Source organism: Dermochelys coriacea, chromosome 10, assembly GCF_009764565.3.
Source record: "Dermochelys coriacea isolate rDerCor1 chromosome 10, rDerCor1.pri.v4, whole genome shotgun sequence".
Taxonomy (NCBI): domain Eukaryota; kingdom Metazoa; phylum Chordata; order Testudines; family Dermochelyidae; genus Dermochelys; species Dermochelys coriacea.
Window position 1 is genome coordinate 77,677,727 of NC_050077.1, and position 12,198 is coordinate 77,689,924.

The following is a 12,198-nucleotide window of genomic DNA, read 5'->3' on the forward strand; positions in this document are numbered from 1 at the left end:
TAATCATTACAGCTTGAGTAGAGGGGGAAATGTGTATATATTCCTTAATTGCAACTGTTCTGGCTTGTGGCTGGGTCTATTAAATCTGTTCTCTTGCACCATTTTTGTTCATGAGCAGCATCTACCAGAATGCGTTTAGATCCTACTGGAAGCTGAAGCAAAGGTGTGCTTTTGCCAGTAGTTACAATGCACATCATGGGAAGAGAAGCATCAGTGCTTTGAAATGAAAACCTTGGTGTCAGCTGTTCTGAAAAAGCTTTCTTTGGGATATAACCTGCATTGTCATTCATATTTTTAAGGAAAGGAATGAGCTATTTGGGAGACTGCTAAAACTAAAACATTGCAGGAGTCAATGATGAAAACTGGTATAAATCTATTTGCTTTCACTGGCATGTCAGTCCCTATGAAACAGTCCTATATAATTTAACAGATGACAATCTCCTTCCTTTAGAACTTTTAAACCAAGCTGCAGAATTCTACAACCAGGATTTAATTCTACAGGATAGTTTAAAAAAAAAAATCTCTAGGACTGATCTCATTCATCATTACTTTCTATGGACCGGATCCCTGAACTATGCCAATTTAAATCAGCTAGGCATCTGACCCTCTAAGTTTGTAGAGAAATTTCTATAGAATCCTATGAAATTTTTATAGAACACAATTGGTTTTTATCCTTCTAAAATTACAACTCAGATCCATAAGGAACATGAACATTATTGTAAAAACATAAAAAATGATACCTGTGAGTTACATGTGGCTTATTTATTGCTTTTAAAACCTCCTCAAAAATGTATGGTTCAATTTAGAGATGGGCAAAAACCAAAACCTCAAGACAGCGGCACTCTTGACCTTTGGAGAGTCATTCATGTGTGGGTTCTGCTCCAAACTTTGAGGCTCAGCCCTATCTTTAGTCTAAGTGATAGGCAAAAAGCAAACTATCTACTAATACCAAAAAGAACGAGGAGTACTTATGGCACCTTAGAGACTAACAAATTTATTTGGGCATAAGCTTTTGTGGGCTAAAACCCACTTCATCAGATGCATGGAGCGGAAAATACAGTAGGAAGATTACACACACACACACACACACACACACACACACACACACAGAGAACATGAAAAGATGTGAGTTGCCTTACCAACTCTAATGAGACAAATCAATTATCTTTTCATGTTCTCTCTATATCTATCTATCTGTCTTCCTACTGTATTTTCCACTCCATGCATCTGGTGAAGTGGGTTTTAGCCCATGAAAGCTTATGCCCAAATAAATTTGTTAGTCTCTAAGGTGCCACAAGTACTCCTCATTCTTTTTGCTGATACAGACTAACACAGCTACAACCCTGAAACCTGTCACCATGCAAGCTACTAATACCAGTGTCAAATATGAAGCAATGAGACTATCTTGGAAACCATCGTGACTAGGATTTGATTCTTTTTAATTAGCAAGATGGTTTATTTTTCAGTGTGTAACTTGGCTCCTTCTTTGGCTCTTCCCCCTTCCCACCTTCTTTTAAAACACTAAATAGCTTATTCTGTATGCTTTACCTTCCCTTTTCTGTTATATGTGCTAAGTGAGATGGCCCTGTTCCAGACCTGCCCCTATACAAATAGGACAATGCTGGAGAATCAGTAGCGCAAGAGTAGTGTTTGGATCTATTCCTTTAGAATGCGGCAGTACTTTGGTTTTTTTTGGTAAATGCAGCTGAACTCCCATGGTTCTGCTTTGTACTGGACTGAGCAAGTGAGAGAGAGCGACACACTACAGAACAAAGGACCTCTCTTTGTGGCTGCATGGACTGTGGAGGCAGTACCCTGGGGATGTGGCCTGGATGTGGTTAACGAATCCATCACTATATAGATCCCACACACCTAATCCCTGCCTGCAAGCCTTTCACTTATGGGTTTGCATAGGGGCCTCAGCCCATTGGCTTAACCAACCACAGTAGTATCAATGAAGCAGCTGCATAGCCACCAGATTAATGGGGCACATGGATTCCTTCCCACTCCCAACCCCTTTTAGATCACCTGTACAAAACATTCTCACTGGGGTGTTGGTGGTAGGTTGGGAGATGATCTTAGTGTCTCATCTTTTTAAAGTAGCCCCTATTGTTCTGGTACATTACACTAATTTGTATTGCCATTTTACCACCTCTCCTCACTCCCCTCAGCTCGGGTCCTTTTCCTTATTTCCCCACCCAAGAGCATCAGATCTCTTGTTTTCTTCTCCCTTGCTCCGGTTACTTCCGAAAGTCAGCAGTCATCCTTTGCAGGGAGAATCAAAATAAAGGGAAAACAGAATTCTGAACAAAGAACCTCCACTCATGTTAGGCTGATGAATTCCCCATTCTGCTAATTACAACGCATACTCCATCAGTAGTACTCACTACTTCAGGGTTTGGCTTTTATGGCAATTGTGAAATCTATAAAAATCAAAGAAAACAGATGTCGGACATTAGCCTGGATCCTGCTGGGAGTTGTTTTTTTGTTGGTTGGAATAAATTACATGAAGAGCAGCACGTTCGAAAATGCCAAACACCCCTTGTGGCCCCCCATGCATCTGCATTCAAACCCAACCAACTATTACTATCAGACACGAGCCCACAGCAGAGTGATTAATGACAGTATGTCACTGCAAATGTACCCTGGAGAGACACCTGGCCACCATGTTAGGAAGCCACTTTGGAACATGCCCAAGTATCACGTATTTGTTGATGTATTTACTGTGGATGATGATGATAATTTTTGAAATCAAAGGCTCAGAACTACCTTCGGCAATGACCAGATCCAAAAAAACATTGACATTAATGGAAAAGCTCTCATTGATTTCATGGGGTTTCAGAGCAGACCCCTAAGGCAGCGGTATCCTCGCCCATGTCCCGCTGTTTTTGCGGTGCGAGAGGCATGGCATTACTCTTGGAGGTTCTGCTAGTACCACAAATATGCTCTCATTTCACCAATGCAGCATGAGAAAATACCATGTGGAAACGCTGCCTTGTACATTACTTTTGAAATGGTAAATAGCTGAGTTTAAGCTATTAACAGGGTATAAGTTCTGGAGACTATTTAGTTTGGTCTGAGACCAGATTTTTCTCTTCATGTAATTTTTAATCCTGACTGATGGCACCATGGGTTGTATTCACTGCTCCTGAATAAGAAAAAAAACAAAACAATTTAATGTACTAGCTTTCTGAGATCAGGTGACACAGAACATTTTGTTTTCTTTAGGGAACCAAGTAGTGCTCTATGTCGGTATATGCTTGTGTAGTTTTGAAATGTTCTGTCAGGGGACAGAGTAGGTTCCTTGGGCATGTCCCATTGAAAGTGTCTGGAGCTCTTAGCCAGCAATACTGTGTAAATCAGTTGCCAAAATCCTACTGCAAATGCACTAAATACACCATACATGCAAACTCACCACAAATATAAACGCAGATTGCTCCCAGCTGGGTTTTAGAGCTAGTGACATGTTGTTGTTCAAGGGATTATAATCCCAATATTGGAGAATATTGCCCCTTAAAAACATCCCCATGGTTTTTGAGGCATGTTTTCTATCACAAATTGTAAACTGCAGATTTCCAGAAAGATTATCAAGCATTAGCTATTAAGAACAACAGAAAGCTCAATGTTGGTCCAGAGTCAAAAGACTGTCAAAGATCTGTTAGGTAATCTGGCGGTAACTGTTTGCAATGCTGGGGTCTGCAAGGTTGAGTTAAAATTCTATTTAGGTGAGCAGCTGCTTAAAGACTGATGAGATCTGGCAACAATCAGGCAGTGGTTCTAGTTATTTCATCCAAAAGTCAGACTTTTAAGATGAAGGTCGGACAGTATAACCGGAGAATTTCATTATTTGGTCATTTCTAGAGCTGTAAGTACTGTGCTCCACCTTGGGAACAGCTATTTTGGCATGCAACAATCTTTCTGGATAATCTGTGTTACATCAGTGTCCCAGGAACATAAGGCCGTGATTGAAGTGAGTCCTAGATAAAAGATATATGGTGAACTTGTATTAGGAGAGACACCAGAACAAAGAGGCAGCTTTATCATCAAGCAGATTAATACATGTATGGTGGCTACTTTTTCTTCATTTAAACACTGGAGAGATTTGCAAGAGGAAAGCAGGTTCAAACAGGAGAACCCACTGTTAGGCAGTGTTATTAGTCCCAGAGAGGAGAGAAAGGTTAGCATGAATTTCAACGTGGAACTGAATTACTACAAAACTGGTTTGGATGTTACTGGAAGACAAACTCTTGGGTAGAGGAGATATTACCCCATGGCTGCAAGTGCTAATCTCTACGCAATGTACCTTTGTATCTTCCTAATGGGGGTGTATCACAGCATGGGTAGAACAAAACCCAAGCCCCTGCACTATCCTGACTTTTAGATGATGTCCTGCTGCAAGGTCCCAAGTTGAGAGCTGTAAAGACTGGACTTCTTTTTTTATCTGCTGAACATGTACAGCATAGACATCCCCACTGGCCTGGGGTGGCAAGGGCAGTCTCCATAGCTCTTTCAATCCTTGTTCCCGTTGATAAGAGTGCCAGTCAGTACCTATTGTGGGAGTGCTGTGGAAACATATCCATTAGACACTAGACAGACTTAAGAGCTCGTTTTTTGAGCAGTCAGAAGATGCTAATGACTTGCCCTCACTATCGGTCAGGGCTGAATTCCAACTGTCTGCCTACAGGTAGCAACCTCCACACCCTCATTACTGATCCTCTCAGTACTCCATTGTCCCTCTAACTAGATTTTGTACAGAATATAATTCTTGTTGCTGATCAGAAAATAAAAAAGACTAATGACTAGTTTATCTTCTTGCGTGCATGAGAATCCTGGCGATTACTAATTGTAGGTACCTACTCACACAGTACCCACCCACTACTGTTTTCTTCCAGCCATGGGGTAGCTAGCCTGGAGGCAAATCATTTCATCGTGAAGCCATGGACAGATTTCAAAGCCTCCTGATATTGCTACCGAGTGTCAACTTGGTGGTAATGCTTCCTATAAAGGACAGCTGGTTGAAACCTGGTAAGTCACCCACTGCTGTGTGTTTCTGTCTCTCATCACCTGACTTAGTATTAGTAACAGGATTTTCTTGCATATGTTGAGAGAAGAATCTTGCCAGGCTTAAAGCACCATCTCTCAATTTTCTTTTTATTTTAAATGCACTACTGTCAAGGTTAAAATCCTGCGTAAAATGTTTGATTTTGTCACCATATTAAAAACAGAAACTGCTCATGAAGAAAAGTTATTGTAAGAGCAATTGGCCTAGTTCATTTAATTATTTACTGCCATCTGGAGTACTGACTTAAAATGTAAGCCAAACAACTGCAGCTTCTCTTTTGGGTCACAAGACAGAGGGCATCTTCATATGGCCAGGGAAGAGCAAGACAGATGCACACGTGAAAAAATGACATGTGGCAGGTCTCTAAGCATTACCTGTATGGCACTGGAATCTGGATAGGAATCTTACAAGGAGGAAGAGAAGGGCCAGACCCTTAGCTGGTGTAAATCAGCATAGCTCCATTGGCTTCCAGTATACATTACTGAGGATCTGGTGTAAGTGTAGAACATGACTCGGAACACCATTTGGGGATGATATCAGAAGGTCAGAGATTAACTTTAAAACAAAAGTTTGCAGTTTTGGGGAGGGGGTAAATTTAGTTCCCAGGAAACAGAGGGACCAACAGGCATAGTATCCAGTGTGCAGAACCTCTGAAAACTCTGTGGCACTATAGAGATGGGGTGGAAGAGAAGAAACAGGGACAGAACTTGATAACGGGCTGACAAACATGGTATTCTGGTGACTAGGCAGCTCCTTTAAAAGGCAAAGGACCCACGTGCTGTCTCTCCAATTCAGGCTAGTTATGCTGAATGTAGAAGGCTTTAAAGTGTATCCATGGCTTTTTATACAATGCAGTCTCCTCACCCAATCCAACCAGGAGGAGGAGGACAGAAAACCAGCACCAAACAACAGCTACCCAATGACACCACACACAGCATTCAGGCATCTTACACGAGAAACACTTGGGAACAGCCTTTGCTTTTGCCATCACACACGTGGAAACCTTCTTACAATGACTACTGGTTACTGAGAAACAGAAAGGAGTTGGCATGGGTTTAGTCCAGTTAAGAGAGAGCTCAACAGCATGGTTTGCAATCACAGGACATACAGGGACCGATCCTGCAGTCAGTGGAGTCCCACATGCACAGCAGCTGCAGGATCTGGCCCAAACGTTGTAGGTGCAATTCTCAAACTGATACTTCTTAACAATCAACGTCTTGACATTTCACAGCTATTCTCTTCTGAAATCATAAATCGACACACTTAACACAGGGGCTTTGGGCTTGACCCAAATCAAAGCAAGTCAATGAGGGATCTGCCACTCTCTTTGGTAATGATTTCAATATCCAGGCCCTGATTCTGCTATCGTGATTCATGCTGCTTAGTCACATTTGGCCCATAATTTAGGCTTTGTAAAATCTTGGAATTTAAACATTATTAAAACGCTGATTTTTAAAGAAAATCCACAGAATTTTCTTAAACAAATACATGTTTCCTTGTAGTGTTTGCAACCTGAACACTGCAGCTTTGTGCCAGTGCATGAGACACAGAACGTGAAACTGACTAAGGTCCTGATCCTGCAAAACACTTATGCACATGTGAAGTCCCATTGAACACCACAGATTAACTCACAGGGCATAACATTTAAGCGGAATTGGGGTCTGGAACCATAAGTGAAAACAACATGTCTAATTTCACTATCTATGCTGAGAGAAAGGTAAAAGCAGAGAGAATAAATAGCAAAACTTTTACAATTTTGAACATTCTTTGAATTTTAACAGTCTGAGCTGTTATCAGTGACACAGGTAAGAAATAGTTTAAAATAGAAACAAATATGATTTCCAACCTGGAAGATATGCCTTTGCCCAACATAGATCTCAATATTTTGGGTTATTTTTTAACATAGTGTTTTAATCTACTATTTTTCAGAAAGAAAAAGAGCTAGTGTATGTGTCAGGACATAGCATAATCGCTGGAACAATCCTTATTTGTACAACTATGTAAGATGGGCAAATGAAGTATTTTGAATGGTGAAGCAACATTTTAGATAGGATTGATGCATCTCTCTCTGTCTCTCTCATCTGTTCCAGATATTCAGTAAAGAATGAGGGTGCAATAAAGGTTTGTACATTATAATATTAATGATCAACATATCCTCTGAGTACTGTTGCATCTGCCCTATCATCCTATTTTGATTACCTAGTATCTCTAGAGATGGGGGAATCCCTGCTGTACTCATCTGGTTGACAATCATCAGAGAATGTTCAGTTTCTACAGATCTGCCATGGGGAAAAGTCACTGCATGTATTGAGAGCAGCCTACCTAATTGAAAACAGACGTATACCACTTTCAAATTCTGGCAGGAACCCAGAAGTTTATCATCTATCTGGGTCAAGTCTTTTTGTTGCATGATGTTTCATAGTGATTTTGATCCATAAATAACAAAAGATAGGTGTTTTTGAAGGGAAACCTATGAGATACTTATTTCTAGCTAGCACTGCTACTACAGAAATGGAGAATGGTTTTCCCATCTAAAATGACCAGGGTGTAATTCCCATTTCCTGCAGGAGACAGAGAAGCAGTGAAACTGTAAACTAGGCATACATTTGTTGATCTTCAGATCGGGAACTGTTGTAGAAGATGGAGCAGTGGTTTCACCACTGGCATAAGCTATAGATTTAGTGATGTAACATACATTTCCAATACAGACATAAGAGGTATGGCAAAATTATACCAATGCTGCCGCTTTTTAATTGCAAAAGTTGCGTGCAATATTTTGTGACATGCTCTCAGAGTCCAACTCTCAAAGCACAAGTGCATGCCAACAAAGTTAACCAAGGCAAATCTTTTCCTTAGTCTTGCACAGCCAAAATGCAAACTTCTCACTACCAACAGCTGGACTCTAAATGAAACACAACGGTCAGAGCAGTAAAAACTGCAAGCTGGAAATCATACTACAGACTGGCCTGACAATAGAAGTGCACAGATGAACTCCAGAGAGTATTATTGAAGTTTGCCAATTCCACCTGCACCTCAGAGGTGGTAGCTGGCTTCACAGATAAAAGTATGGGAAGGAGGTAGTAGAAATTAGAAAAGAGAATCAAAGCACCAGCTTTGAAGCCCTGATTCACCAAAGCAGTTGAGCACACACTTAACTTTAATAATGAATGCAATGGAACTCAAGCATGTGCTCCACGGACATCTTTAACTGCTTTGTTCAGCTGGGTCCCAAAACAGCACCTGTCGAATGTGCTTTGCTTTTGGTTCCCAACATGTGGAGATGGCAACATTCATTTAAATATCAGTTATTTTTCCTAAATACTTCTTCCCTCCTGGAATGGCCTCTGGGTCCTAAGTCTAATTTCCCTCGCACTTTGCTTGACCAGAATGAATGGCAACAAGTCTCTCATAAGTGTGGAACAGTGACTAAGGAACACGGGCTAATTCACACACAACGGGTGTGCAAAAACAGAGGGGAAAGCTTGAGCTTGACTGAAAACAGCCTTATTTCAATGCTTCTGCATTGCTGACATGAAGTCAGTGTAAATACTCAGAGAATAGGGCCTCCTGGTTTAGCTGAAGTGGAGATATCCTGACCATTACATGAATCATCCGGGATGTACACAGGAGCTTTTAGTCTAAATGCCGAAATCAGCTGTCCCTCCCACAGGAGGAGACATTATGATTATCATGATTTTTTTCTCTCTCATTTTACATCAAAATTACCTATAACGTTCAACATGAACTGTACAGTGTGACTTCTTTGAGTTCAGTAAGGAGGCAATGGCCAATCTTAGCAAACACGAAGAGGTTGCAGATGGAATTCCACCGCTGAACCAGTTCTTTAATAAAACTGGAATATGGTTAACGAAACTGAATGGCAAAAGATATTACACAGTGCCAACAGGCCTGACCCTGTGAAGCCCTGAGCATCTTCAACTCCCCTTCTCAAGAGGGACTCATCATCTCACAGAATTGGACCCTTGTAGGAACTCTTATAGGTTAAACAATTATTCTGAAAAAATTGAGCGATAAGATTAGGTGTCGTGAATAACTAAAGATTTGACCATCTTATTCTTGTACAGCTAGTCACTGATTCCATCTCAAAAATTTTAGCAGATTTCTTCTGGGCAACAAAAGGGGTCAGAAATACTTGTGTAATTAGAGTAATTCCACTGTAAACACTGAACTTATATCAGTGTCAGCAAGAGCTGAATCTCATGGACAGCCATAACACTCCCTGTGTATCAACCTCTAAAAATATTCATTTCAATCTTTTTTTTAAATGTACAATGGCCATTTGATCAGGCACCACACAGTGTTACTCAGCTACTTTTAAAGAGTTGTCACTAGCTCTCTAACTCCTAGATGTTAAGCAGTTAAGATGAAGGCACAGCGCTTTTGCTGAATGCTACTTACCCATCCCCTTGGTGTGGTTGAAGTCTCCTTTCACCACTTTACAGGTTTTGCCATCTCCGTTGCAGATCCCACAGCGATCCTCTTTGGCAGCTGAGCCAATGATCCCATCGCAGCCGATTTTCTAATGACAACAACCAGAGGCGCACGTTATTTCATTTGCAAGGCTAAAATGTCTCTAAACCAGGCTGACTGAAAAACTGAACAGGAAAAGAACATTGAGAGTCAGGAGAGCATTCAGTCAGTACGGCATCGGCTTGGTTAGTCAGCAAAACACTCTTGTTCAATAGCAAATGCACAAACCACATTATAAAAAGCTTCCCTGTTGTAAGCAGCATCATAAAACCCTAGCTATCCAAGGCACATTGGTGTATTTGCACTAACATGTTTAAATATTAACAGATTACAAGGATACTCTGTATTTTATAGCATCTTCCACTTGAGGATCTCAAATAACTTTACAAAATATTAATTAACCTTCATAATACCCTTGTGAAACAAATATACACCATGAGTCCCATTTTGGAAATGGGAAAAGAGAGGCACTGAGAAGTTGAGTGACTTGCCCAGATTCACGTTGGAAGCTTAAGGCAGAGCTAGGAACAGAATCCAGGTATCGGAGTTCCAGTTTCATGCCTTCACCACAAGTTCCTCCGAGATTATGCTTGAGGTCCTGATCTATTGCTCACGGCATTATCAGGGCATTGTATCAGGACCTCGCTGACGACACTAACATTCAGCAACAAACACTCAGCATCTATTACATTTTCACTATTTGAACTGAATGGCTCAGGATGCTAGTGCTCAAGTCCACATTTTCAGCAGGTCCCATTAACTAAACACCAGAAACCCACATTTATGTTATCAAGAATTTAGGGTCGTAATAAATGCATCAAGAATTTAGGTTCACTGATCTGTAAGTGCAAACTGCTGTATGCATGCACAGATGTGACATTTTGCCAGTGCTCCCACTGTATTCAGTTTTGACTTTTTTTTGCACCTAAAAATATTTAAGAATTTAACCCAATACTTCAGTTGCAAAGGCATTTGGATTGTAGAGATAGTCACGATTTTACACACATGCCTAAAGCAGTTACCACTAAAAATCTTTACCATTTCACCCCATAAGCAAACACTAGGACATTTTGTGCTCTCCCTAATACTTGCTCTCATGGTGGAACCCTGATGAAGGACCCCTGACTTTTCAGCTTCACACCTCATGACAGGAGGCATGCTCTTCGATGGCTCTGGCTGAGCTACCGGGGGAGGGGGGGTCGGGGGTCTCCCTAGCCTGAGTCCAACTGGGACCTCATTGCTTTCTCCATGACGTGCTTTTTAAACTAGAGTTCTGGCACCTCGCAGGTCTGGTTTGGAACGGAGTGACAGAGACTGCACGTACGGGAGACAGGAACTTCTTTCTCCAAGGCAGTGCTGGTGGTTGTGGCTGACTGAGAAGGAACAGGGGCAGGAGAGAATTTCTGAAGCCTGGTAATGCTGGGCATAATCTAAGTCAGGGATCGGCAACCTTCGGCACACGGCCCATCAGGGTAATCCGCTGGCGGGCCGTGAGACATTTTGTACAGTTGACAATCCGCAGGCACGGTCCTCTGCAGCTCCCAGTGGATGCGGTTCACTGTTCCCGGCCAGTGGAAGCGGTGGGAAGCTGTTGCTTGTGTGGACCTGATAACAATAGGTAGCACAACAGCCTTGACTGATACACAGCTTTCCTTGTAACTTGGCAGGATGGCAGGCAGCCATATATTTCCAGCTGCATTTGAACAACCGCACGCAACTGGATGGATAATGGAAATGTGGCAAACACTTCAACCAACTTTATTGTGAGTGTTACGAGACCAGTCCACAGGACTGTAGAGGAGGTAAGTAGAGAGAGGAGGATCAACAACACAGGAATGCAAAGGACCAGATCTCTGGATCTACACTGGGGTCCTTCATAAACCTTAAACCATGAGGGCGATGTAGGACAGCTGAGTAAAGATAAAGAGGGGATGGCTCTGTGCTTTTTATGTTTTTAAGGCAAATTTTCACACAGGGATGCTACCTAATTAATGCTCCATAAGTATGAGTCAGGCCATGTAGGAAGTGAAATAAATATCTAATGCGCCTGGATATGTCAATGCATCTCATATAGTAAGTACATGATGATATTAATACAAACATGCTGATTCTAGCTCAGCTGACCAAATTACATAGAAGAATCATAGAAGATTAGGGTTGGAAGAGACCTCAGGAGGTCATATAATCCAACCTCCTGCTCAAAGCAGGACCAACACCAACTAAATCATCCCAGCCAGGGCTTTGTCAAGCCTGATCTTAAAAACCTCTAAGGATGGAGATTCCACCACCTCCCTAGGTAACCCATTCCAGTGCTTCACCACCCTCCTAGTGAAATAGCGTTTCCTAATATCCAACCTAGACCTCCCCCACTGCAACTTGAGACCATTACTCCTTGTTCTGTCATCTGCCACCACTGAGAACAGCCGAGCTCCATCCTCTTTGGAACCCCCTTCAGGTAGTTGAAGGCTGCTATCAAATCCCCCCTCACTCTTCTCTACATGCAGAACATGAGAAATTTTTTTAGTGGAGAGCTGATGAGGTACTTTGTTCTTCAGAATGATCAATTACACCCAGCCCCAGAACCTTTCTGATGAGGGTTTAAGATGTGAATTACAATACCACGTACAAGTACTGCCATATCAAAA

The 12,198-nt window shown here is 41.7% G+C and overlaps 1 protein-coding gene across 2 annotated transcripts in view; it reads right to left on the reverse strand.

Moving 5' to 3' along the window:
- The window catches only part of ADAMTS17 (ADAM metallopeptidase with thrombospondin type 1 motif 17), a 255,112-nt gene that overhangs the window by 78,086 nt on the left and 164,828 nt on the right, over positions 1-12,198 (reverse strand). Inside the window, exons 15-16 of one of the 2 annotated variants that reach the window (XM_038420717.2) lie at positions 9,482-9,602; positions 6,014-6,088 (exon numbers count right to left, since the gene is read on the reverse strand). In XM_038420717.2, the coding sequence (XP_038276645.1) occupies positions 6,014-6,088; positions 9,482-9,602 (196 nt within the window). The remainder of the gene's footprint in view (positions 1-6,013; positions 6,089-9,481; positions 9,603-12,198) is intronic. The other variant, XM_038420716.2, reaches the window with a different exon arrangement.